This window comes from Macaca thibetana, chromosome 16, assembly GCF_024542745.1.
Source record: "Macaca thibetana thibetana isolate TM-01 chromosome 16, ASM2454274v1, whole genome shotgun sequence".
In the NCBI taxonomy this organism is placed as follows: Eukaryota; Metazoa; Chordata; class Mammalia; order Primates; family Cercopithecidae; genus Macaca; species Macaca thibetana.
The window spans coordinates 14,097,390-14,125,107 of record NC_065593.1 but is presented as its reverse complement, the minus strand read 5'-3'; the positions used below and the strand labels follow the sequence as shown (position 1 = coordinate 14,125,107).

The following is a 27,718-nucleotide window of genomic DNA, read 5'->3' as shown; positions in this document are numbered from 1 at the left end:
AGTGAACATAATCACCTCTCATTCCAGACTATGTTAGGTCTTAATGGTGGGAGGACGCTCGAGTGCCCCGCCCGTTTCACCCCGAGGGGGCGGGACAGTGGGTCGTGACGCTATCAGAGGGCGCCAGAGCAGGGACCGGACGCGAGTTGGGGATGTTGGACTCGCTGTTATCCTTGGGCGGCCTGGTGCTGCTTCGGGGTGAGAGCCAGCGGCACAGTGGGGTTGGGGTCTGGCTGAGGGGACGGAAGTGGAGAGGAAGGGCCATGGGTCACAGGCTAGGTGTGGAGATCGCGACGGGTTCGCGAGGGTGGTAATCCTAGCGCCCTCACACTCGATCCGTCCCTCGCTGTGCAGATTCCGTGGAGTGGGAGGGGCGCAGTCTCTTGAAGGCGCTTGTCAAGAAATCTGCACTGTGGTGAGTATCCCACGGTGTCTCCTCAGCCTACCCTGGATAGGGAACCTGTGCCCACTCTTTGACAGTCCCGCCTCATCTCTGCCTTAGTGGGGAGCAAGTGCATATCCTGGGCTGTGAAGTGAGCGAGGAAGAGTTTCGTGGAGGTTTTGACTCTGATATCAACAATCGGTAAGTACCAGTTGGAAAAGATTTGATTAAATTGGAGATGTCTATTGCTAAGGACATGTATTTATAACAAGCGCAGAACCTGGTATATAGTAGCAGTTCCTTAAATATTCATTGAAGAATTGGATATGGGTCTTTCAGGAGGCAAGACTTAGTAAGAGGAGTGATAAGGAGTGATGAGTATTTGGGGAATCCAAAGCAAAGATCATAGAAGTTGAGAGAGAAATAGCCTGGAGATAGGGAGAACATGTGGGAAGGGTATTGCAGTAATCCATTAATCCAGGTTCGCTATTAAGGTGCATATGTACCGAGCACCAACTATAAACCCGGTGCTGTGCAAGATACTGGAGCTGGCAGTGAATGAGACAGACCTGTTCCTGGCCTAATGAATTTTAGGGAATAATGGTAGAAAGTGATAGAGACCTGGGCAGTAGAGATGGAAAGTTTAGAACACATGTAAAGGACTTTAGTGGGTAGCATTTCCAGGATTTATTGACTAATGTGGGGGGGAAGAAAGTATTGAAATAAGGAAGTCCCTAAACCCAGCCACATGCCTGATCAGGAGACATTAAGAACCATTAGTAGGATGCTTTCTACTTCCTAGTCCGGGCAACTCAGTGAATGGTGATAGTAGTTTACATCTTATCTGTTGAGCCTCTAATTTTACATCAGCCATTGTTGTGATAGAGGTGGTGGTGTATGTTAAGATGGCATTCCATGGCCAGGCGTGGTGGTTCACGCCTTTAATCCCAGCACTTTGGGAGGCTGAGGCGGGTGGATCACCTGAGGTCGGGAGTTCGAGACCAGCCTGACCAACGTGGAGAAACCCCATCTCTACTAAAAATACATAAAATTAACTGGGCATGGTGGCACATGCCTGTAATTCCAGCTACTCGGGAGGCTGAGGCAGGAGAATCGCTTGAACCCAGGAGGCAGAGGTTGTGGTGAGCAGAGATCGTGCCATTGCATTCCAGCCCAGGCAACAAGAGCGAAACTCTGTCTCAAAAAAAAAAAAAAAAAAAAAAAAAAGAGGGCATTCCACAAGAGAACCAGAAGATAAAAAAGAGATATCTGGGAAAAAAAAAAGTTCTGCTACCTTTGCTGGTCTACCTTTCCTGAGCTGTTATTTTTTTCTGTAGTTGGTACTCCATGACTTAATTTTTTACTTTCTTTAAGCTGTTCTACAGGCAGGAACCAAGTCTCATGTCCTCTGCTTTCTCATTTTTTATCCAGAGTGATAAACTTTAGGTGCCACACTCAGGAAATATGTGATAATGGTGATAACTAACATTTATGAGGCATACACTATGTGTCAAGCACTATGCTGAGTGCTTAGAGGTTGGCATCTCATTTCACCAATGAAGCAACTGAGTCTTAGAGATCATTTATCATTTAGCTGACCTTGGGCAACAAGTCGCAAAGCCAAGCTTGGAGGTCAGGCTGTCAGACACCAAAGTCTGTGCTCTCAATCATTGCTATCTCTCAGTAATATTCTTTCACTAATATTTAGGATATTCATGAAAATTGAGAAAACAGAGCCAAAAAGATCAGAGGATGAACTTTGTGATCCTCTGGGGGGAAGGAGCAATATTATATTGTGTCATGTTTTCCCTTTGCAGGCTGGTTTACCATGACTTCTTCAGAGACCCTCTCAACTGGTCAAAAACTGAGGAGGCCCTTCCTGGGGGGCCGCTGGGAGCCTTGAGAGCCATATGCAAGAGGACAGATCCTGGTCCTGTCACCATTGCTCTCGATTCACTCAGCTGGCTGCTGCTTCATCTTCCCTGCACCACACTCTGCCAGGCCCTGCATGCTGTGAGCCATCAGGACTCCTGTCCTGGTGAGACCCCTCCTTCATTATTTCCCCTCATATATCTCCCTCTGCCAAGGAGTGTGCCCCTTTTCCTTTCTACCCTAGAAGAAACATCTGGGTTCTCCAGTCAGACCTTTTTTCATTTTTTTGAACTTTTTGTCTGTTTTTTTTTTTTTTTTTTTTACTTCCCCTTAATGCCATCTACCATTTGCTTTTTTTCCTCCAAGTTATTTTTTTACTCATTTGTTTCACTCATTCATTTATTTAACAAATCAATAGTAAATACATATAATATATCAGGTACAATTCTAGATAATGGCAAAATACAGACTGACTGTAGCTGGGTCCTTGCCTTCCAGGAGCTCGAAGTCCCATAAAAGATGGAGATAAGTAAACAGGCAGTTACAAGATGGTCTGATAAAGGCCATGATGATATAGGACATGCACAGGGTACCTTAAAGAAGGGCCCTCTCGGCTGGGCGCGGTGGCTCACACCTGTAATCCCAGCACTTTGGGAGGCCGAGGTGGGCAGATCACAAGGTCAGGAGATCAAGACCATCCTGGCTAACACGGTGCAACCCCATCTCTACTAAAAATACAAAAAAAATTAGCTGGGCCTGGTGGCGGGCGACTGTAGTCCCAGCTACTTGGGAGGCTGAGGCAGGAGAATGGCATGAACCTGGGAGGCGGAACTTTCAGTGAGCCGAGATCGCGCCACTGCACTCCAGCCTGGGTGATACAGCGAGAGTCCGTGTCAAAAAATAAAGGCACTTTTGAAGAGCAAGCGGTCAGCCAGGCAGATTTGGCCGGGCAGGGGCACTGGGACTAGCCCTGAAGTGCACGGTGGGTACTCGAATGGACTTAGGAATCAGACGCTCAGCTTTGTATTAAGGTGCTTGACTTTCACTTGCTTCACTTTCCGCTGTATATGGGGGAAGGTACAAGGGAAGTATTAGGATAAACCACTATATTGCCATTTCTTAGATCAAAAATTGTTAAATATTGGCTGGGCACGGTGGCTCACACCTGTAATCCCAGCACTTTGGGAGGCCAAGGTAGGTGGATCAGCTGAGGTCAGGAGTTGGAGACCAGCCTGGCCAACATGGTAAAACCCTGTCTCTACTAAAAATACAAAAAATTAGCTGGGTGTGGTGGCGCACTTTTGTAATCCCAGCTACTCGGGAGGCTGAGGCAGGAGAATCACTTGAACCCAGGAGGCAGAGGTTGCAGTGACCTGAGATCACACCACTGTACTTCAGCCTGGGTGACAGAGAAATACTTCATCTCAAAAAATAAAAACTAAAAACAGTCCAGGCGTGGTGGCTCACGCCTGTAATCCCAGCACTTTGGGAGGCCGAGACAGGTGGATCATGAGGTCAGGAGTTCAAGACAAGCCTGGCCAAGATGCTGAAACCCCATCTCTACTAAAAATACAAAAATTCACCAGGCGTGGTGGCACACGCCTGTAGTCCAGCTACTCGGGAGACTGAGGCAGAATTGCTGAACCCGGGTGGCAGAGGTTGCAGTGAGCCAAGATTACGCCACTGCACTCTAGCCTGGGTGACAGCAAGACTCCGTCTCAAAAAAAAAAGAAAAAAATTGTTAAATGTCAGTGATTTCATACGGTTTAACCTAAAAATGCTGACCTTTGTAAGGATTCAAACATTGTGTTAAAGCGTTTAGCATAGTGCCTGACACTCTCTAAAGGCACTGACTGAGATCTTGGGAAGTTCCAGAAACTATAAGTACTTCCGTGTGTAAGAGATGAGGCTAGAAAGTAAGTGGACACCACCTGCTAGAAGTGTTCATTCCATCCTGAAGGCGGAGGAGCTGCTGAAGGATAGAAGTTAGAGCGGTGCCTTGATCAGCTTTACACGGGGATGATAGAGGAGATTAAGGTGTGGGCTGGAGGAGGCTCAGAGCACAGTAGTGAGATTGGCCAAGGGAAGTCAGGATTTTGGCAGCACTGTGATGGAATTGTGGGGCTCTCTCCTTTTCTCTTCACTGTTTGCTCCCAGGCCACCAACCTGAATGCTCCCTACTATCCTACATGTCTTGTCCGTCTCTAGGTGACAGCTCCCCGGTGGGAAAAGTGAGTGTGCTGGGCTTGCTACATGAAGAGCTTCACGGACCAGGCCCTGTGGGAGCTCTCAGCAGCCTTGCGCAGACTGAGGTGACCCTGGGCGGTAGAAAGGGCCAGGCCTCAGCCCACATCCTGTGTCGGAGGCCCCGACAGCGCCCAACTGACCAGGTCAGAAGAACCAACAGGGAAGGACTGGAAATTGGGGCAGAGAAAGGAGTGGCACGATGGGAAGAACAATGAAAATGCTGATATTTCAAGGAGACTTTAAAAACAAACTTTTAGGGGCCGGGCGCGGTGGCTCAAGCCTGTAATCCCAGCACTTTGGGAGGCCGAGACGGGCGGATCACGAGGTCAGGAGATCGAGACCATCCTGGCTAGCACGGTGAAACCCCGTCTCTACTAAAAAATATAAAAAACTAGTCGGGCGAGGTGGCGGGCGCCTGTAGTCCCAGCTACTCGGGAGGCTGAGGCAGGAGAATGGCGTAAACCCGGGAGGCGGAGCTTGCAGTGAGCTGAGATCCGGCCACTGCACTCCAGCCTGGGGGACAGAGTGAGACTCCGTCTCAAAAAAAAAAAAAAAAAAAACTTTTTTTAGAGATGGGGTTTCACTGTGTTGGTCAGGGTGGTCTCAAACTCCTGGGCTCAAGTGATCCTCCCACCTCAGCCTCCAAAGTGCTAGGATTACAGATGTGAGTGAGTGTGCCCGGCCCTCAGGGAGTCCTTTTTTAAAAAAAAGCTGATTGGGTATCTCTCTGTGTTTTCCATCACTTACCTCATTTAATCTTCTCAGCTATGGTGTAAGGTAGATTGTTTTATTATCACAGTTCTTCAGGTGGGAAAGCCAGTACAGGGAGGGTTTTTTTTTCCTTGTTTCTTTTCTTTTTTTTTTTTGGACAAGGTCTCACTCTGTGGCCCGGGCTGGTGTGCTGTAGTGCAATCATAGCTCACGGCAGCTTTGACCTCCCATGCTCAAGTGATCCTCCTGCCTCAGCCTCTGGTGTAGCTGGAGCTGGGAACACAGGCACGTAGCACCACAGCCAGCCAGCTTGTTAGTTTTTTATATAGGTGGGATCTCACCCTGTTGCCCAGGCTGGTCTTGAATTACTGGGGTCAAGCCATCCTCTGGCCTTGGTCTCCCAAAGTGCTGGGATTACAGGTGTGAGCCACGGCACGCGGCCCAGGGAGGTTTAAATTTAAGTCACTTACCAAGATTATAAAGTGTAAGTGGGGCCCAGGCAAGGTGGCTCACGCCCGTAATCCCAGCACTTTGGGGGGCCAAGGTAGGCAGATTGCGTGAGGTCAGGAGTTTGAGACCAATCTGGCCAACATGGTGAAATCCCATCTATACTAAAAATACAAAAATTAGCCGGGCATGGTGCGCACACCTGTAGTCCCAGCTACTCTGGAGGCTAAGGCAAGAGAATCGCTTGAACCCGGGAGGCAGAGGCTGCAGTGAGCCAAGATCATGCCGCTGCACTCCAGCCTGGGCAACAGAGTGAGACTCCTCAAAAAAAAAAAAAAAAAAAATGTAAGTGGGGCTGGGCAAGGTGGCTCACGCCTGTAATCCCAGCACTTTGGGAAGCAGAGGTGGGCAGATCACCTGAGGTCAGGAGTTCAAGACCAACCTGGCCAACATGATGAAACCCCGTCTCTACTAAAAATACAAAAATTAGCTGGGCATAGTGGTGGGTGCCTGTAGTCCCAGCTACTCGGGAGGCTGAGGCGGGAGAATCACTTGAACCTGGGAGGCGGAGGTGGAGGTGAGCCAGGAACATGCCACTGCACTCCAGCCTAGGCAACAGAGTGAGACTCTGTCTCAAAAAAAGAGTAAGTGGGGCTGCTCTGCCTAAGGAGTAGCCATCCTTTTATTCCTTTACTTCCTTAATAAACTTGCTTTCACTTTTGAAAATAAAATAGAGGCTGGGCACAGTGGCTTACACCTGTAATCCCCACATTTTGGGAGGCCGAGGTGGGCAGATCACCTGAGATTAGTGGTTCGAGACCAGCCTGGCCAACACAGAGAAACCCCATCTCTACTAAAAATTCAAAAGTTAGCTGGGCGTGGTAGTACGCGCCTGTAATCCCAGCTACTCGAGAGGCTGAGGCAGGAGAATCACTTGAACCTGGGAGGTGGAGGTTGCAGTGAGCCAAGATCACGCCACTGTACTCCAGCCTGGGCAACAAAGCCAGACCCTGTCTCAAAAAAAAATTAAAAGTTGAGGGCAGGGGCTGAAAGCAGTGAAATAGGTGATTGGGGGCTGAGGATGTGAGGTCCTAGAGTCTCTCTAGTTTCTTCAGTAAGATGAAAAAAACTCTTTTCTTTTTTCTCTCCAGACTCAGTGGTTCTCCATACTTCCAGACTTCAGCCTGGATCTCCAAGAGGGACCCTCTGTAGAGTCCCAGCCCTGCTCCGATCCTCATATACCCCCGGTATCTAAGAATGCCAGGGCCAGAACAAGGAAATGTAGTTTAGGGTCTGGTCAAAGGGGAGAGAATAAAAGCTGCAGAGGTTGGGGGTGGGGTCAGGGATTCTAGGGATGGGGCAGAGTGGCAGCATCCTTTGTACCTACAGGTGGATCCCACAACTCATTTGACCTTTAACCTTCACCTGTCCAAGAAAGAGAGAGAAGCCAGAGATAGCCTGATCCTGCCCTTCCAGTTCAGCTCTGAAAAGTAAGGTCGGGACCTGGGTACGTGGATCCCTGAGTAGAGCCCAGCATCTGGGCCACGGAGAGGTGGGACAACAGCAGGTTATTGATTAACCTGACTTTATAGGGGCTGAAGTCCACCTCCAGAGACAAGTCCAAGTTCTTGATCCACCCATTCCCCCTACAATGGCCGAGGGCCTTTATGTCTCTTTTCTCTCCCTTAGACCCTTGGGTCACAGCTCCAGTTGTCCCCAGAGCACCCTGGGCCTGGGCTGAGCCAGACCAGACCCTTGGGAGGTGGCCCTATCCCTAGGCAGTGGTGCTAGGAGGACAGAAGGCTATATGGGCATGGCAAAGGCTGGTTAACAAGGGCTTAGTGCATGCCTGCTGTTCTGTGCCCAGTGTGTGGGTGGATGAAGCAAGACTACAAGATCCTTGCCCCCAAGCTGCTAGGAACTTACGGTTTTATTAGGAGAGCTGTACAAGGGTATCTATTCCAGTACCAAATGGTGCTTCAGCTCTAACATGGAGGTGAGAGAAAGGGACTTGGACCAAGAAAATGACATGGAGGCCTAACAGGTTGCCTGAATGAGAGTCACAGTCACCTGGAAGAAAGTATCCAGACCCAACCTGTCAGCTACCCTCACCAGCACCAAATCTTCCCTTCTCAGACAGCAGGCTCTCCTGCGGCCTAGGCCAGGCCAGGCTACCAGCCACATCTTCTATGAGCCAGATGCTTATGATGACCTGGACCAAGAAGACCCAGATGACGACCTAGATATTTGACTGGTCAGATTTGATTAGATTGTAATTGGAGGGGGCACAGGAAGACTTTGGGCCCAGAACCATCTTTCTCTTGTTTGTGTTAGCCTTACCCTGTCCCTACCCCACCTTGGTTCCCCTTGTCTATGGATCCCTGCTCTGTGAGCCAGGAAGCAGCGTCTCATCAGGACAGAAGGTAGGATGAAGACATGGGATAATGTGAGAGTAGAACATCCCCGTACCTAATAAAATCTTTATTTTTTTATTAAAAAAGAAATACTTTGGTAGCTATTTAAATAAGGGGGTTGGGAATGGATGTCAAGATACAAGCACCTGCATCTTTTAGTCTATTGTCAATGGAGTCTGGGGGCCAGGAATGGTGTGCAGGCCACTGGGGCGCTAAGTGTTCTGAACTGAAGTAGGTGCAGTAAGGTTCCAAGCTCCCTGCGAGGATCCAGACGGGAGGAAAGCAGAGGCCCTGAAGGGAAAAAAGCCTGCTTCCCAAAACTTACTTTTTATTACTGTACAAAAAGCACACACTCCCTCTTTTTGTCTCTCCCACCAACACCCCCCCACCCCCCACCCCCCACCCAGAGGACTATACATGGAGTGCAGGGACAGAGTGACCAGGAGGCCTTTGTCCGGCACCCTGCCCACAGGCTGAGCTCAGCCCCAGGCCCTTTCAGGCATCTAGACACGCCCACAGCCTGTCAGGCTGGGGCCAGGAGATTCCAGGTCACACATACTCCTTGGAAGAGTTGGACTTAGGGTAAGAGCGGGGTGCATGGTACCCAGCCTTGCTCTCATTCCTAGGACAGGAACAGGAGAGCAGTGCACCTCCCAGGATGACTAGGGCAGACCCTGCCCAGCCAATAAAGATGGCAGGACCAAACTCATACCTGTGAAGAGAAAGGGGTGGTTAGAAACCCTGACCTGCCTCTGCCCTCCTCCCTATCCCGGGACCCCAGACCTGTCCCCTTAGGAGGCAGGGTTCCCAGACTTACTTAATGTTGGTAGGGATCAAGGGGTTATAAAAGTCTGTGACAATCTGATGGCCATACCAGGAGCAAGCTATCAAGGCGGCAAGACCTGGAGAGAGAATGAGGGTTTCGGTATAGTGGGACCCCAAACGGGCACCTTGCCCAGCCTCGCTCCTCCCAGATGGGAGAACCCTGGGGCTCACCTGCCACGATGAAAATTATGCCTCCACCCATGGCTATACGGGCCTTCTTCACTTTGTCGTCTCCCCCACAGCGTGTGCACTTCATGCCCATCGTGGCCACAAACATGGCCAGGAAGCCCAGCACCAGGGAGACCACCATTAGGGCTCGAGTGGCCTGCATAGCCGCTGCGGGCGAGGGGAAAGGGCGCCGTCATTGCTGGAAATGCAGGTGGCTCCAGCCTTCGTGCAGCCGACCGCGCCCACTAACCCCTGGACCCCGTCTGTCCGGCGCCGTGTTCTGCCGCGGGCCAGGGGCGCCCAGGTGTCCGAGGCCTGGGCCAAACGGGCAGGTCCCCGCCCATCCCAACAGCGCGGCCTTCCTGCTCCCGCCCCGCCCTCTCCGCTCAAGGATCCGCCCGGGGCGCCGGGGTTTCGGTGAAACTGCCCTGTATAGGGGGAAGGGTGAAAGGGGCAACGAAAGGAAGCCGAGACGGTGGCCCGAGCCCCGCGCGGCGCACATGCCAGCCGGCGGCCCTGCTCTGAGCCCGCTATCGAGGCCACCGGGTTTGTGGCTTCGGCTAATCGGCCGATAAGATTAGAGGCCGCAGGCGGCGGCCCACTGTGACCAGCCGCACCGCCCTTCGGCCCTCGGCGCGCCCGGTGCCCCGCGACCCGGGGTCGTTTCTGTCTGAGAAAAGGGCGGGAGATGACGGAGTCCGTGGCCTGCCCAGGGATTGGGGAGGGGACGGCTCCGGCCTAAGAACCGCTGCTCGGAGCCAGGGACTAGGCTGGGTTGGGGAGCGGAAGAGGGCCGTGGGCGACCGAGGTGCGCGCCCACGTGCAGCCTTCAGAACCCCGGCCCGCCCCCGCCCAGCCTCGCCGCCCCCACCCGACCACTTCCTCGTCCTGCAGCTCCCCGGCAACCCAGGGCGCCCAGCGTGGGGCTTCGGCTCTCCCACGCGCGCCACCCCGCCACCTCGGTCCGGGGCGCGTCCGCCCCGTCGGTCCCGCGGCCTTACCGGGCAGGGCGAGCACCGAGTCGTACATTTTGCAGCTCATCATCCCCGTGCTCTGCGTGACGCAGTCCATCCACAGCCCCTTGTACATGGCCTGGGCCGTGATGATGTTGTCGCCCGCATAGGAGCTCATCTGCCACTGCGGGATGGCGGTGCAGGCCACCAGACCCACCCAGCCCAGCAGGGCCATGGAGAAGCCCAGCAACTGCAGGCCCGAATTGGCCATTTCCGCCCTCAGAAAACACTGGGGGCGCCGGGCGGGAGACCCTACAGCAAAACAAACGACACTTGGGGGGCAGCCCCACGAAAGAAAACTTGAGGTAGAGTTTTCCGGTCACCCAAAGAGACAAAAAGAGTTTGGGTCAGGTGAATGCAAATCTTGTCACCGAAGTACACACAAATCGACCCCTCCAGTGAAGCGAAGGCCTCGCAGCAGAGGGAACAGGATACGCCGGGAGGGTGATTCCAGACAAAAGCGGTCCCCGAAGGCCAGGCGGTTCCCTCCGGCGCTCTCGGCGACCCTAGCCAAACAAAAGGTGGAGGGGCCGTCTGGGCGCGGTTCTGGGCGCCGGCAAGTCCCAAAGTATCCTGGGCTGTTAGTCCGAGGCTGCGGTGCGCAACAGAGGTGGCTCGGAGGTGAGCCAGCAGGTGCGGGCGGACAGGTGGGGCGCACCTGAGTATATGTAGGGCGTCGGGGGCGCGGCCCGCGGGCCCCGGGAGCGCGGGAGGGGAAGGCGGGACCGGAGGGGCGGCCAAGGGTGACCTGACGTCATCGAAGGGACACTCACCTGAACCGGAAGTCGTGGCCCCCACCCCTCCTTGCCCAGGTGAGGAGGAAGAAACCTGAGCACCAGGGTCACGCCCCTTCGCTTGCCCGGTTTTGACCGCCGCTGGGGAGGAGGCGGTGGCTCCCCGGGAGTCCCAAGCTCCGAATCAGCCCCTCCGGACTGGATTTCCCTCGAACACCGGGATGCCCCTTCCCTTCTTCCCAACAGGTGCGCCTGGGACGCTGCGGGGCGCCCCTGACCAGCCTCGGCGCCGCCCTTTCCCCGCCGGGTTCTGTCCAAAGTGCTCTCTCCCCGGCCCTGCTTTCGCCCCCACCCGCTGCTCTCCTTTTTTTTCTGTCTCCTACCCTAGTCGATCCCACCTTCGGGGACCCTGGCCCGATCCCTGAGAGTCGCCCCCTTCAGCACCCGCTTCACGGTCCCGGTTCTCTGGCTCTGCTACAGACACCCGGCTTCTGAGCTTGGCTCCCCAACAGCCCCACCTGCCTGTGCCCCCATTCCAACCCGACATGACTTACAGCCTGAACCCTTTGCACTCAACCTCCCCACCTACCACTAGCCCCTCCGGCATCAAGGATCCTAACTGGAGGAAGAAACCACTGGGACCGAAAGCCGGCCGAGGGTGGGGAGCGGGGTGAGGGCTAGGTCAGAGTCTTGGCCACACCCATCGTTCCCCTCCCTTAGAGTCTTTTCAGACCTATCCTCCACCTTTCCCATCCCTCCCCCACACTCGCCCGTTTCTCTTTCCCTCCCGAGCACTGCCTATTGCTGTGCACACCCTCACGCCCTCACTGTTCCGTCCTCCCTATAATCTGGCTCTCTAAGGTGGTCGTCCATGGTCCCTCACCCTGCAGTTTTGCTCTGTCTCCCCAAAGCGTTGCTCCCTCCTTCCTCCTGGCACCCCTTCCAGCCTTTTGCTCCTTCCTCCTTCATCTTTGGTCATCTCCCCTTCCTGCCTTTCCTGCTTTGGAGCTCCCTATTTTACTCCTTGTCTTTTTTGTTTGTTTGTTTGTTTGAGAGGGGAGGGGTCTGTGTTACCCAGGCTGGAGTGCAGAGGTGCAAATCTCAGCTCACTGCAGCCTCGCCTCCCGGGCTCAAGCGATCACCTCGCCTCAGCGTCCCCAGTAGCTGGGACCGCAGGTGCACACCACCACGCCCAGCTAAAGTTTTTGTATTTTTGGTGGAGAAGGGGTTTCACCGTGTTGCTCAGGCTGCTCTGGAACACCTGAACTCAAGCAATCCCCCCACCCCCGCCTCCTAAAGTGCAGGATTACAGGCGTGAGCCACCGCACCCAGCCCACTCCTTGTCTTTTCGTTTACCTTTGCGCCTTGTCTTCAGTCTCCTTGGAACCCAGCATCAGCAATTACTCTTTCTTTCCCCTTCTTAGGTGCACACTGCACTTTCCCCACCCACCCTGCCCAGTTTCCTCCCAATCTTCCTACTACCCTCCAACCTCCTCATACTTCTCAGATTCTCACATACCCTGTTTATTCTGGCTCTGTCTCATTTCATTTTCCTCTCTCCGTTTTTTTACCTCAACTCTCTCACGTTTTTTTATCTTTTTTTGCCCTCTCAAACATTTCTCTCCTTCCTTCATTTATTCGCTAAACATATTAAAGGCTCCCTTATGCTAAGCTAATTGACCTGCTTTTGTATAAAATGAAGACTTTCATGAACCCCTTTTTTTTTTTTTTTTTTTGAGACAGAGTTTTGCTCTTGTCACCCAGGCAGGAGTGCAATGGCGTGATCTTGGCTCACTGCAACCTCCACCTCTTGGGTTCAAGTGATTCTCCTGCCTCAGCCTCCCAAGTAGCTGGGGGTACAGGTGCCCACCACCACGCCCGGCTAATTTTTTTTTTTTTTTTTGACACGGAGTCTCGCTGTCTCCCACACTGGAGTGCAGTGGCGCGAACTTGGCTCACTGCAATCTCCGCCTCCCAGGTTCACGCCATTCTCCTGCCTCAGCCTCCCGAGTAGCTGGGACTACAGGCGCCTGCCAGCATGCCTGGTTAATTTTTTGTGTTTTTAGTAGAGACGGGGTTTCACTGTGTTAGCCAGGATGGTCTTGATCTCCTGATCTCGTGATCCACCTGCCTCGGCCTCCCAAAATGTTGGGATTACAGGCGTGAGCCACCGTGCCCAGCCAGTTTTTGTATTTTTAGTAGAGACGGGGTTTCACCATGTTGGCCAGGCCAATCTCGAATTCCTGACATCAGGTGATCCCAACCCACCTCGACCTCCCAAAGTGCTGGAATTACAGGCGTGAGCCACCACTCCCAGCCATGAACTCTTTGTTATTCATTTTTATTGTTGTATTTTTGGATTAATGGACTTTTCTGGATTAATGTACCCTTAGAGACAGGGTCTCACTCAGTCGCCCAGGCTAGAGTGCAGTGGTGCAATTACAGCTCACTGCAGCCTTGAACTCCTGGGCTCAAAGAATGTTCCCCCCGCCCCCCGCCAACAAATAGCTGCAGTTACAGCCGTGTGTCATCATCGTTCTGGCATTGTTTGTTTTTTGAAACAGGGTCTTGCTCTGTCACCCAAGCTGGAGTGCAGTGGCACGATCTTGGTTCACTGCAACCTCTGCCTCTGGGATTCAAGCAATTCTCCTGCCTCACCCTCCCGAGTAGCTGGGATTACACGCGTGCATCACCACGCCTAGCTAATTTTTTTTATTTTTAGTAGAGACGAGGTTTCACCATGTTGGCCAGGCTGGTCTCAAATTCCTGACCTCAAGTGATCTGTCTGCCTCAGCCTCCAGAGTGCTGGGACTACAGGCATGAGCTACTGCAACCGACTTTCCTTTTTTTTTTTTTGAGATGGAGTCTTACTCTGTCCCCCAGGCTGGAGTGCAATGGCTCCATCTTGGCTCACTGCAAGCTCCGCCTCCTGAGTTCACGCCATTCTCCTGCCTCAGCCTCCTGAGTAGCTGGGATTACAGGCAACCGCCACCACACCCGGCTAATTTTTTTGTATTTTTTTAGTGGAGACGGGGTTTCACCATGTTAGCCAGGATGGTCTTGATCTCCTGACCTCGTGATCTGCCCATCTCAGTCTCCCAAAGTGCTGGGATTACATGTGTGAGCCACCACACCCAGCCTTTTTTTTTTTTTTTTTAAATTTTAAAAGACTAGTCAGGTGCAGCAGTGAGAAGGGGACGAGAGTAGAAAAAGAAGTTCCATCTGTAACTGATTGTGAACAATCAATTGAAATAATTCACTACCTTCAGACCAGCTGAGATTTTCTTGAACATTTTCCTTTGAGCTCTAAGGAAAATGTTTGTCATCACTATACGCGGCTTCTCTCCAAACTCACTGCCGCCACCCTACACCAGCCCAAGGCTGGACACGGCAACTGCCTCCAAACTAATCTCCCTGCTTCCACACTGATCCTTTTAAACTCTATTCTCTGGAGTGACCGCTTCTTACCCACTCAGAGCTTTGTCATTTCCTGTTTAAAATCTTTCACTGACACTCGTGTTCTCGCCAGTAAGTGCCACACCATGGCTGACCTGACGGCCTCAACCACACTTCTCTCTGTTCCCGCCAACTGAATTGCCTTTGTACAGTCTGTTCTCTGGGTCTGGAAGCTCTTCTCCATCCACTCCCACCCACCTTCCTCTATCCAGCTAACCAACTCATCCTTCAGCTATCCCTCAAATATCACTTCTTTTAGAAGGCCTGGCCTGACCACCCCACCCCAAACTGAGTCAGATCATCTGCATAGTACTCTCACAGCTACCAGTACTTTGCTTTCAAAGCTCTTTTCGCAGTTGGAGAATACTATTACTTTATGTGCTTATTTATTCAGTATCAATAACCCCAACCCCACTGTATTGTATGGTCCAAGAGGGTAGAGATTTGTCTGGGTTTTATCACCAGTAAATATTTGATGAATGAATAAATTGCAAATAAATAATATTTTCATTCACTGTTCAACAAATATTTTCTTTTTTCTTTCTTTTTTTTTTTTTTTTTTTGAGACGGAGTCTCACTTTGTCGCCCAGGCTGGAGTGCGGTGGCACGATCTCGGCTCACTGCAAGCTCCGCCTCCCGGGTTCACGCCATTCTCCTGCCTCAGCCTCCCGAGCAGCTGGGACTACAGATACCCGCCACCACGCCCGGCTGATTTTTTGTATTTTTAGTAGAGACGGGGTTTCACCGTGTTAGCCAGGATGGTCTCGATCTCCTGACCTCGTGATCCGCCCGCCTCGGCCTCCCAAAGTGCTGGGATTACAGGCGTGAGCCACCGCGCCCGGCCTCTTTTTTCTTTTTTCTTTCTTTCTCTTTTTTGAGACAGTCTTGCTCTGTCACCCAGGCTGGAACGCAGTGGTGATCTTGGCTCATCACAACCTCTGCCTCTCAGGTTCAAGCAATTCTTGTGCCTCAGCTTCCCAAGTAGCTGGGATTACAGGCATGCACCACCATGTCCAGCTAATTTTTAAAATATTTTTAGTAGAGATGGGGTTTCACCATGTTGGCCAGGCTGTTCTCGGACTCCTGACCTCAGGTCATCCGCCCACCTTGGCCTCCCAAAATTCTAGGAGGGAAAATAGCTGGGACTACAGGCGTGAGCTACTGCACCCAACCCTCAACAAATATTTCCTAAGTGTCTATAATGTGCCAAACATGGCCAGGCACAGTGGTTATGTCTGTAGTCCCAGCTACCCAGGAAGCTGAGGTGAGAAGATCGCTTAAGCCTGTAAGTTCGAGGCTGCAGTGAGCTGTGATCATGCCACTGCACCCCAGCCTGGGCAACAGAGGGAGATTCTATCTCTAAAAAAAAAAAGGTGTAGCCAGGCATGGTGGCTCATGCCTGTAATCCCAGCGCTTTGGGAGGCAGAGGCAGGAAGATCACGAGGTCAGGCGTTAGAGACCAGCCTAGCCAACATTGTGAAACCCTATCTACTAGAAATACAAAAAATTAGCTGGTGGCAGGGGCCTGTAATCGCAGCTACTCAGGAGGCTGAAGCAGGAGAATCACATGAATCTGGGAGGCACAGGTTGCAGTGAGCTGAGATCACATCACTGCACTCCAGCCTGGGCAACAGAGCGAGACTCCATCTCAAAAAAAAGGGGTGGGGGCCAGGCAAGGTGGCTCACACCTGTAATCCCAGCACTTTGGGAGGCTGAGGCAGGCAGATCACGAGGTCAGGAGTGCGAGAACAGCCTGGCCAACATGGTGAAACCCCGTCTCAATAAAGATACAAAAAATTAGCTGGTCGTGGCGACACGTGCCTGTAGTCCCAGCTACTCTGGAGACTGAGGCAAGATAATTGCTTGAACCCAGGAGGTGGAGGCTGCAAGGTTGCAGTGAGCCGAGATCGCGCCATTGCACTCCAGCCTGGACAACAGCAAGACTCTGTCTCGATTAAAAAAAAAAAAAAAAAAGCCAGGTGCAGTGGCTCATGCCTGTAATCCCAGCACTTTGGGAAGTCAGGAGTTCAAGACCAGCCTGGCCAACATGGTGAAACCCCGTCTCTACTTAAAATACAAAATTTAGCCAGGCATGCTGGTGGGTACCTGTAATCCTAGCTACTCGAGAGGCTAAAGCAGGAGAATTGCTTGAACCCGGGAGGCAGATGTTGCAATGAGCCAAGATTGCGCCATTGCACTCTAGCCTGGGGGACAAGAGCAAGACTTCGTCTGAAAAAAAAAAAAAAAGGATCAGTCACTATAGTTGACCCTGGCAATACAGCAGGAAACAAAACAGATAAGGATACTGAACTCATGCAACTTATTTTCTAGAAGGAAGAAGCAGACAATAAAGACATAAACAAAACAGTGCATGTTTTGAAGGCAATAAAGCAGTGTAATGTGATGAGGTTCAATCTACTTTAGGATGAGGTCAGGGAGAACTTTTTGAGGAAATGACTGTTAAATAATAAGCCAGCGGCTGGGCGCAATGGCTCATGCCTGTAATCCCGGCACTTTGGGAGGCTGAGGCAGGTGGTTCACCTGAGGTCAGGAGTTCAAGACCAGCCTGGCCAACATGGTGAAAACCCATCTCTACTAAAAATATTGTTAAAAATTAGCCAGGCATGATGGTGTGTGCCTGTAATCCCAGCTACTCAGGAGGCTGAGGCAGGAGAATCGCTTGAACCTGGGAGGCAGAGGTTGCAGTGAGCCGAGATTGTGCCATTGCACTCCAACCTGGGTGACAAGAGCAAAACTCCATCTCAAAAAAACAAAAAATAATAATAGTAAGCCACGAGGGAACCATATTATAGGCAGAAGGAACAGCAAGTGCAAAGGCCTTGTATGGATTGCCCCTTTGAGACTCATACTAATTAATTTAAAGCAGAATTTCTCAACTTTGACACTGTCAACATTTTTTCTCCCTGCTATCTCTATTGCCATTTTGGGCTAATTTTTTGTTGTCCTGCATATTATAGGATATTTAGGAGCATCTCTGACTTCTACCAATTAGATACACCCTCCCCTGCACCTAAGTGTGACAAAAATGTCTCCAGATATTGCCAAATGTCCCAGGGAGGAGAGGAGCAAAATGGGTCCCAGTAAAGTGTGACTGGTGAGCATCATTGTGGATTTTTTTCCTCTAATGGCCTTGAAGTAAGTAGTTGGATAACAGGATCCAAGTAGGGACCAGACGCGGTGGTTCACGCCTGTAATCCCAGCACTTTGGGAGGCTGAGGCGGGCGGATCACCTGAGGTCAGGAATTTGAGACCAGCCTGACCAACATGGAGAAACCCTGTCTCTACTAGGAATACAAAATTAACCGGGCGTGTTGACGCATTCCTGCAATCCCAGCTACTCGGGAGGCTGAAGCAGGAGAATCGCTTGAACCTGGGAGGCAGAGGTTACAGTGAGCCGAGGTCTCACCATTGCACTCCAGCCTGGGCAACAAGACTGAAACTCCGTCAAAAAAAAAAAAAGTAAAAAAAAAGGATCCAAGTAGATGAATAGTTGAAATTAACTAGAGTTGGATGTTACTAAAAAGAGGAAGAAGGAGTTTTATAATATTTTCATGAGAGTGATTGTGTTAGATTATATATATAAATTGGGTAAGAGGGAGAGCAAACACAAAAGAGTTGATGGATAGTGAAAAACTGGTAGGGTCAATGGTTTAGAGGTCCCCTGAGGTGAAGGAAGTGAGGATACATGAGGCTGGGCATGGTGGCTCATGTCTGTAATCCCAACACTTAGGGAGGCTGAGGTAGGTGGATCACATGAGCTCAGGAGTTGGAGACCAGCCTGGGCAACATGGCAAAACCTCATGTCTACCAAAAAAATACAATAGCAAAAAGTTACCCAGGCATGGTGGCTGGCACCTGTAGTCCTAGCTACTCACTTGAGAGGCTGCGGTGGGAGGATCACTTAAGTCTAGGAGGTCGAGGCTACTGTGAGCCATGATCATACCACTGCACTCCAGCCTGGGCAACAGAGGGAGACCCTGTCTCAAAAACAGAAAAGAAAGGGCCGGGTGCGGTGGCTAAGCCTGTAATCCAGCACTTTGAGAGGCCGAGGCGGGCAGATCACAAGGTCAGGAGATCAAGACCATCCTGGCTAACACGGTGAAACCCCATCTATACTAAAAATACAAAAAAATTAGCCGGGCATGGTGGTGGGCACCTGTAATCCCAGCTACTCAGGAGGCTGAGGCAGGAGAATGGCATGAACCCGGGAGACAGAGCTTGCAGTGAGCCAAGATGGCGCCACTGCACTCCAGCCCGGGCGACAGAGCAAGACTGCGTCTCAAAAAAAAAAAAGAAAGAAAGAAAAAATAGAGAGAGAGAGAAAGGGCTGGGCGTGGTGGCTCATGCCTGTAATCCCAGCACTTTGAGAGGCTGAGGCGGACAGATCACGAGGTCAGGAGATCAAGACTATCCTGGCTAACATGGTGAAACCCTGTCTCTACTAAAAATACAAAGAAAATTAGCCGGGCATGGTGGCAGGTTCCTGTAGTCCCAGCTACTCGGGAGGCTGAGGCAGGAGAATGGCATGAACCCGGGAGGCGGAGCTTGCAGTGAGCAGAGATTGCGCCACTGGGCAACAGAGTGAAACTCTGTCTCAATAAATAAATAAATAAAATTTTTTAAAAAGCAAAAAAAAAAAAAAAAAAAGAAGTGAGAATATGTGAGTAAATGAACTAGAAGGCCAGAAATGATTATGAAACATTCCTGGCTTGAATCTAAAAAATTGGAAGAAGGCCAGGCACAGTGGCTCATGCCTATAATCTTAGCACTTTGGGAGGCCGAAGCAAGCAGATCACTTGAGGCCAAGCAGATTGCTTGAGGCTTGAGACCAGCCTGACTTGTTAACATGGCAAAACCCCATCTCTACTAAAAATACAAAAATTGGCCAGGTGTCGGAGGCCTGCAGAGAGCCGAGATCACGCTACTGCACCCCAGCTTGGGTGACAGAGCAAGACTCGGTCTCAAAAAAAAAGCCAGGCGTAATCCCAGCTTCTTGGGAGGTTGAGCCATGAGAACTGCTTGAATCCAGGAAGCAGAAATTGCAGTGAACTGAGATCACACCACTGCACTCCTGCCTGGGCAACACAGCAAGACTCTGTCTCAAAACAAAAGAAAAAAATTGTTGCTAGGCATGGCAGCTCATGCCCGTAATCCCAGCATTTTGGGAGGCCAAGGCCGACAGATAGCTTGAGGTCAGGAATTCGAGACCAGCCTGGGCAACATGGTGAAACCTATCTCTGCTAAAAATAAAAAAATTAGCCAGGCATGGTGGTGGGTGCCTATAATCTCCGCTACTCGGGCGACTGAGAATCGCTTGAACCCCAGAGGCAGAGGTTGCAGTGAGCCGAGATCATGCCACCGCACTCTAGCCTGAGCAACAAGAGAGAAATTCCCAGCACTTTAGAAGGCCGAGGTTGGCGGATCACTTGAGTTCCGGGGTTCGTGACCAAACTGGCCAACATGGTGAAACCCCGTCTCTACTAAAAACACAAAAATTAGCCGGGCATGGTGGTGCACACCTGTAATCCCAGCTACTCAGGAGGTTGAGGCAGGAGATTCGCTTGAACCCAGGAGGCAGAGGTTGCAGTGAGCCGAGATGGTGCCATTGCACTCCAGCCTGGGCAACAGAGTGAGACTCCATCTCAAAAAAAAAAAAATTGGGAGAGTTTGTTTTTAGAGATAACAAAGCCTAGGGTAGAGGTCTGAGGATGGGCTGAAGAGGAAGATCACTGGAGAAGAGACTGAGGAGCGGAGAGGCCACGATGGATTGCCCTGATGGATTCTGAAGTTATCAACGATGATGTGAGGAAAATAGGTGAAAAGAGGAAGAGGATGAGCCACAGGTGCTAACATTATCAGTGAATGTGGCTGAACAACCAGGTTTGAAGACCCTCGCAACAAGTAGAGGCAGCAGATCATATAGTTTGAGACATTAATTTCAAAGAGCAGAGGATTTTGAAAGATGAAGAAAGAATAAGGGTCTAAGGCCGGGCGCAGTGGCTCACGCCTATAATCCCAGCACTTTGGGAGGCCGAGGCAGGCAGATCACGAGGTCAGGAGTTCGAGACCAGCCTGATCAACATGGTGAAACCCCGTCTCTACTAAAAATACAAAAATTAGCTGGGCGTGGTCGTGCACGTTTGTAATCCCAGCTACTCAGGAGGCTGAGGCAGGAGAATCATTTGAACCCGGGAGGCAGAGGTTGCAGTGAGCCAAGATTGCACTACTGTACTCCAGCCGGGGTGACAGAGCGAGACTCCATCTCAAAAATCAAACAAAAAAAAAAGGGTCTAGACGCAGCACTAGGGAGCAATACTCATACTTGACTCTGCAATATGCAAAGACCGATGAACAAGTCTCTGTAAAGAGGGTTGCCAGGGAAGTGTGCCCTCCAGACGCCAGGTTCCAGTAAGGTCTAGGAAAGGGAGGTTCAGAGAAGAGGATGGACTTACAAGGATGATGACAGACATTGAGTCCAGAGGTAACAATGGAAAAGTTTGAAAAGTCAAGTCTGGTTGGAAGATTGGGTGATATTAGGGGATATACACAACAGTATGGGATGGTAGATGATGACATTATGAGTTAAACAACCTCGTATGAAAACCCAACCAACTTGTTTGTTTCTACAGGAAAATGTTCTGAGTTCTGAAAACTGATACATAAATTAACTGGAAACTTGCAGCATTATTTATAAAGTAATTGGTCACTGATTAGATTTAAGGCAGATGGAATATTCCAGGTTCTAATTCTGCTTCCTTCAGGACTTCATCCTTGGGCTTTGACCATCTCATCTATCGAATAGGAGTGATAATGTTTTTGCCTACTTGGGAAACAAGAGGCTGGGCTAAGTGTTCCACTACGGTTCATTCTGGAGTAAATATTTGAGATACAGATTTGGGAAAGAAGTGAAAAAGTGACCAACTCATTTATGAGGCTAGGGTAATCTTGCCCCTGAAATCAGTTAGGAATAATATAAGAAATGAATTTTAGGCCCGTTTAATCTATGAATATAGACCCAAAAGTCTTTAATAAAATATTACTTAACTAGGCTGGGAGCAGTGGCTCACACCTGCAATCCCAGCACTTTGGGAGGCTGAGATGGGCAGAACACATGAGGCCAGGAGTTCAAAACCAGCCTGACCAACATGGTGAAACCCCGCCTCTACTAAAAATATCAAATAATTCAGCCGGGCACGGTGGCTCACGCCTGTAATCCCAGCACTTTGGGAGGCCAAGGCAGGTGGATCACGAGGTCAGGAGATCGAGACCATCCTGGCTAACACGATGAAACCCTGTCTCTACTAAAAATACAAAAAATTAGCTAGGTGTGGTGGCGGGCGCCTGTAGTCCCAGCTACTCAGGAGGCTGAGGCAGGAGAATGGCATGAACCTGGGAGGCAGAGCTTGCAGTGAGCCGAGATAGCACCACTGCACTCCACCCTGGGCGAAAGAACGAGACTCTGTCTCACAAAAAAAAAAAATTAGCCAGGCGTGGTGACGCACGCCTGTAGTCCCAGCTATTCAGGAGGCTGAGACGGGAGAATCGCTTGAACCTGAGAGGCAGAGGTTGCAGTGAGGTGAGATGGTGCCACTGCACCCCAGCCTGGGTGACACAGCAAGATTTTGTCTAAAAAAAACAAAACAAAAAAATTACAAAATCCATCAATGTAGTTTATCAAATAATAGACTAAAGGAAAAAAATCAGCAGGACACAGTGGCTCTTGCCTGTAATCCCAGCACTTTGGGAGGCCAAGGTGGGTGAATCACGAGGTCAGGAGATTGAGACCATCCTGGCTAACATGGCGAAACCCCATCTCTACTAAAAATACAAAAAATTAGCCAGGGGTGGTGGCACACACCTGTAGTCCCAGCTACTTGGGAGGCTGAGGCAGGAGAAACACTTGAACCCAGGAGACGGAGCTTGCAGTGAGCCGAGATCACGCCACTGCACTCCAGCCTGGGTGACAGAGTGAGACTTCATCTCAAAAAAAAAAAAACCAAAAAAGCAGAAAAAAGAAAAAAAGAAAAAAAAATCATATGGCTATTTCAAATGAGAATTTTAAAGGGGATTTGATGAGGTTCAATATCTGCTTATCATAAAAACCCTTAGCACACAAAGTTTAGGTAGGAAATTCTTATACTTAAGGAATAATGTTAGACTGATCTCTTTTATTATTGAGGAAAAAAACAAAGATGTCCACTGTTACCACCCTTATTTTACAAAATCCTGGAGGTCTTGAGCAGTACTACAAGAAAATAAAAGAAACAAGTAGTGCAAAGATAGGAAAGGAAAACATAAAACTGATTATTTGCCGGACGCAGTAGCTCATGGCTAATCCCAGCACTTTGGGAGGCCGAGGTGGGTGGATCAACAGGTGAGGAGTTCGAGACCAGCCTGGCCAACGTGGTGAACCCATCTCTACTAAAAATACAAAAATTAGCTGCAGGTGGTAGCTCACACCTGTAATCCCAGCTGCTTGCGAGGCTGAGGCAGAAGAATCACTTGAACCTGGAAGGTAGAGGTCACAGTGAGCCAAGATCACGCCACTGCACTCCAGCCTGGGCAACAGAGCAAGACTCCGTCTCAAAAAAACAACAAAACAAAACAAAACAAAACAATAACCCTGATTATTTGCAGGTAGTATAATCATCTACTTAGAAAAACCAATAAAATCACCAGTCGCAGTAGCTCACGCCTGTAATCCCAGCACTTTGGGAGGCTAAGGCAGGTGGATCACCTGATGTCTGGAGTTCGAGACCAGCCTAACCAACTTGAAGAAACCCCACCTCTACTAAAAATACAAAATTAGCCAGGAATGGTGGTGCATGCCTGTAATCCCAGTTACTCAGGAGATTGAGACAGGAGAATTGCTTGAACCCCAGAGGCAGAGGTTGCAGTGAGCTGAGATAGCGCCATTGCACCCTAGCCTGGGTAATGATTGAAACTCCGTCTTAAAATAAATAAATACAATAAAATCAACAGAAAGACTGTAGAACCAACAAGGGTATTCATAAAGGTTGTTGTGTACAAAATTAACCTATAAAACAAATAAACAAAAAAACCACCAGTATTTTACTGCACCAGAAATAACCAACCAGAAAATGTTAAGAAAAAAAAAAAGAAAAAACAAGGCCAGGCACAGTGGCTCATGCCTGTAATCTCAGCACTCTGGGAGGCCAAGGTGGGTGGATACTTGAGCCCAAGAGTTTTAGGCCGGCCTGGGCAACACAGGGAAACCCTATCTCTACAAAAAAAAAAATACAAAAATTTGCTGGGCGTGGTGGTATGTGCACAACTGTAGTCCCAGGTACTTGGGAGGCTGAAGTGGGAGGATTTCTTGAGCCCAGGAGGTCAAGACTGCAGTGAGCTGTGATTGCACCACTCTACTCCAGCCAGGACAACAGAGTGGCACTCTGTTTCAAAAAAAAAAAAAGAAGAAAGAAAAAGAATAATAAAAATAACATTTGGCCAGGCGCGGTGGCTCAAGCCTGTAATCCCAGCACTTTGGGAGGCCGAGGCGGGTGGATCACGAGGTCAGGAGATCGAGACTATCCTGGCTAACATGGTGAAACCCCGTCTCTACTAAAAATACAAAAAACTAGCCGGGCGTGGTGGCGGGCGCCTGTAGTCCCAGCTACTTGGGAGGCTGAGGCAGGAGAATGGCGTAAACCCAGGAGGCGGAGCTTGCAGTGAGCCGAGATCGCGCCACTGCACTCCAGCCTGGGAGACACAGCGAGACTCTGTCTCAAAAAAAATAAAAATAAAAATAAAAAAAATAACATTCAATGGCCAGGCCCAGTGGCTCACACTTGTAATCCCAGCACTTTGGGAGGCCGAGGCGGGTGGATCACAAGGTCAGGAGTTGGAGACCAGCCTGTCCGTCCAACATGGTGAAAGCCCGTTTCTGCTAAAAATACAAAAACTTAGCCAGGCGTAGTGGCACACGCCTGTAGTCCCAGATACTCGGGAAGGTGAGGCAGGAGAATTGCTTGAACCAGGGAGGTGGAGGTTGCAGTGAGCCAAGATCTCACCATCGCACTCCAACCTGGGCAACAGGGTGAGACTATGTCTCAAAAATAAATAAATAAATAAATAAATAAATAACATTCAATTTGCATCAGTGACAAAATTATAAGGCATCTAGGAACTAACCAAGAATTCCTAAAACTTTAGTGGAAAAATGTTTTTTAGTTCTCATAAAATACATAGATGACAGCCTGAATATATAAATCAATAGTCCATGCTTTTGAATGGGATGACTTAATATTATAAAGATATCGACTGTCCTTAGAATAACTTATAATTAAATGCTACCAATAAAAACCCAACTGGCAGCCAGGTGTGGTGGCTCATGCCGGTAATTCCAGCACTTTGGGAGGCCGAAGCAGGTGGATCACCTGAGGTCAGGAGTTCAAGACCAGCCTGACCAACATGGTGAAACTCCATCTTTACTAAAAATACAAAAATTAGCCCATAGTGGTGGCTTATGCTATAATCCCAGCTACTTGGGAGGCCAAGGCAGGAGAATATCTTGAACCCGGGAGGCAGATGTTGCAGTGAGCTGAGATCGTGCCATTGCACTCCAGCCTGGGTGACAAGATCGACATTCCATCTCAAAAAAGAAAAGATAGGCTGGGCGCAGTGGCTTATGCCTGGAATCCCAGCACTTTGGGAGGCCGGGGCGGGCAGATCATGAGGTCAAGAGATCGAGACCATCCTGGCCAACATGGTGAAACCCTATCTCTACTAAAAATGCACAAAATTAGCCTGGTGTGGTGGCAGGCGCCTGTAATCCCAGCTACTTGGGAGGCTGAGGCAGGAGAATCGCTCAAACTCAGGAGACGGAGGTTGCAGTGAGCCGAGATGGCGCCATTGCACTCCAGCCTGGGCAAAAAGAGCGAAACTCCATCTCAAAAAAAAAAAAAAAAAAAAAAATCCAACTGTTGTTTTAGTTTTTTTTTTTAAAAAAAACATTAAATTTATGTAAGCAAGTTTTTTTTTTAAAGGATCTTGTTAAGTGTATCCCCAAATTTGTATAGAGCAATAAAAAACAACAAATATTAAGTCTATAGTGAAAAGAAAGAGTAACAGCCGGGCACGGTGGCTCACACTTGTAATCCAGCACTTTGGGAGGCTGAGGCGGGTGGATCACTTGAGGACAGGAGTTCAAGACCAGCCTGGCCAAGATGGTGAAACCCGGTCTCTACTAAAAATACAAAACAATTAGCCAGGCATGGTGGTGGGCACCTGTAACCCCAGCTACTCAGGAGGCTGAGGCAGAGGAATCCCTTGAACCCAGGAGACAGAGGTTGCAGTGAGTCGAGATCAGGCTATTGCAATCCAGCCTGGGCAACAAGAGAAAACTCTGTCTCAAAAAAAAGAAAGAAAGAAAGAGTAACAAGAAATCTCTTGCCTTTCCCGGAAATTTAAACTTGCTACAAAGTATCATAAAAATCAACTTGTGCAAGAGCAGACAAATACATCAATGGAACAGAATACAAATTCAGAGACAGACCCTTACATCATACATCAGAATTTCATATATGATAAAAGTGGTTCACTAAAGAGAAAAATAAATTGGATCCCTAACACCTAAAACAAGGATGAATTCCAGAAGAATCAAGAAGACACCTAAATGTGAAAAGTAAAACTGTAAAGTTACTGGAAGAAAATGTAAAAGAATACATCTGTGGTGCAGAGTTGGGAAAGAATATATACAAATGATCAGCAATCACAAACCATAAGGAGAAAAAAATGGTCATTTTCATTACACTTAAATTAAGAATTTCTATTCTGGCCAGGAGCGATGGCTCACACCTATAATCCTAGCACTCTAGGAGGCCGAGGTGGGTGGGTCACCTGAGGTCAGGAGCTCCAGACCCACCTCACCAACATGGCGAAACACCGTCTCTACTAAAAATACAAAAATTAGCTGCATGTGCTAGCTCACACCTGTAATCCCAGCTACTCAGGAGGCTAAGGCAAGAAAATCACTTGAACCCAGTGGGCAGAGGTTGCGGTGAGACAAGATTGCGCCACTGCACTCCAGCCTGGGTGACAGAGCCAGATTCCATCTGAAAAAAAGAAAAAAAAATAAATCTATTTCATGAAGTTCACAAAGGAAAAATTAATATAGAGATAATAGAAAAGGAGAAGGTATTTGCAATGCCTAAATCTGACAAGTAACTGATCTCTCTCTCTCTCTCTTTTTTTTTTTTTTTTTTTTTTTGAGACGAAGTTTCGCTCTTGTTGCCCAGGCTGGAGTGCAATGGTGCGATCTCGGCTCACTGCAACTTCTGCCTCCCTGGTTCAAGTGATTCTCTTGCCTCAGCCTCCTGAGTAGCTGGGATTACAGGCGTGCACCACCACGCCAGGCTAAATTTGTATTTTTAGTAGAGACAGGGTTTCTCCATGTTGGTCAGCTAGTCTCAAACTCCTGACCTCAGGTGATCAGCCCACCTTAGCCTCCCAAAGTGCTGGGATTACAGGCGTGAGCCACTGTGCCCAGCCTGATCTCATTTTTTGTTTGTTTGTTTGAGAGGGATCCTCGCTCTGTCACCCAGACTGGAGTGCAGTGGCATGATCTCGTCTCACTGCAACCTCCACCACCCGGGTTCAGATGGTTCTCTTGCCTTAGCTTTCCTAGTAGCTGGAATTACAGGCACCTGTCACCGCGCCTGGTGACGCCTGGCTGATTTTTGTATTTTTAGTAGAGGCAGGGTTTCACTATGTTGGCCAGGCTGATCTTGAACCCCTGACCTCAGGTGATCTGCCAGCCTCAGCCTCCCAAAGTGCTGGGATTACAGGCATGAGCCACCGCACCCAGCCAGTGCCATATTATTTGTTGTGGTTGAGAACTGGAGGCGCAATGGGTGCTCCTCAGTGGGACTGTGAGCAGGTAAAGTGTGATGCAACTCATGCTGTAAAGTATAGTGCAGCCATAGCTTTGATCATCATACAACACAAGTGGATTTTAAAAACATCATGGTTACTGAAAATAAGATCAGAGTGAAATATATAACAAGATGCTATTTACAGAAATTTAAAATGTTTGGGCCGGGCGTGATGACTCACACCTGTAATCCCAGCACTTTGGGAGGCTGAGGTGGGCAGATCACTTGAGGTCAGGTGTTGAAGACCAGCCTGGCCAACATGGTGAAACCCCATCTCTACTTAAAATACAAAAATTAGCCAGGCACAGTGGTGCGAGCCTGTAATCCCAGCTACTCGGGAGGCTGAGGCAGGAGAATCACTTGAACCTGCGAAGCAGAGGCTGCAGTGAATGGAGATCACCCCACTGCACTCCAGCCTGGGTGACAGAGTGAGACTGTGTCTCATAAAAAGAAGGAAAAAAAAGCTTTGCACACAAAATGATGTATATTTTGTAAGAGCACAAAGAAAAACAAATGAACATTTTTTTTTTTTTTT

General features: G+C 49.5%; 3 protein-coding genes across 15 annotated transcripts in view; 1 reads left to right on the top strand and 2 right to left on the bottom strand.

Moving 5' to 3' along the window:
• GABARAP (GABA type A receptor-associated protein) overlaps positions 1-27,718 on the bottom strand; it is an 83,519-nt gene that overhangs the window by 11,870 nt on the left and 43,931 nt on the right. The window contains exon 1 of one of the 12 annotated variants that reach the window (XM_050765573.1): positions 12,097-12,100. The exons of 9 other annotated variants lie outside the window; for them this stretch is intronic. The gene's annotated coding sequence lies outside the window, so the exon portion shown is untranslated. Of the gene's footprint in view, positions 1-9,911; positions 9,916-11,392; positions 11,397-12,096; positions 12,101-27,718 lie in introns of those variants that run through there. 2 more of the 12 variants (XM_050765569.1, XM_050765570.1) reach the window with 2 other exon arrangements.
• Positions 138-8,159, top strand: ELP5 (elongator acetyltransferase complex subunit 5). The gene is made up of 8 exons (XM_050765414.1): positions 138-198; positions 355-415; positions 503-583; positions 2,200-2,420; positions 4,463-4,644; positions 6,811-6,906; positions 7,049-7,149; positions 7,796-8,159. The coding sequence occupies exons 1-8, from the start codon at positions 153-155 to the stop codon at positions 7,908-7,910; spliced, it is 903 nt and encodes a 300-aa protein (XP_050621371.1). The 5' UTR covers positions 138-152; the 3' UTR covers positions 7,911-8,159.
• Positions 8,385-11,456, bottom strand: CLDN7 (claudin 7). Of its 2 annotated transcripts, none has more exons than XM_050765505.1 (5): positions 11,403-11,456; positions 10,068-10,585; positions 9,070-9,234; positions 8,891-8,975; positions 8,385-8,785 (listed from the first exon to the last, which is right to left on the bottom strand). In XM_050765505.1, the coding sequence occupies exons 2-5, from the start codon at positions 10,288-10,290 to the stop codon at positions 8,623-8,625; spliced, it is 636 nt and encodes a 211-aa protein (XP_050621462.1). In that variant the 5' UTR covers positions 10,291-10,585; positions 11,403-11,456; the 3' UTR covers positions 8,385-8,622. The 2 variants fall into 2 exon arrangements, with proteins under 2 accessions (XP_050621462.1, XP_050621463.1); XM_050765506.1 differs by lacking the exon at positions 11,403-11,456 and adding an exon at positions 10,738-10,821.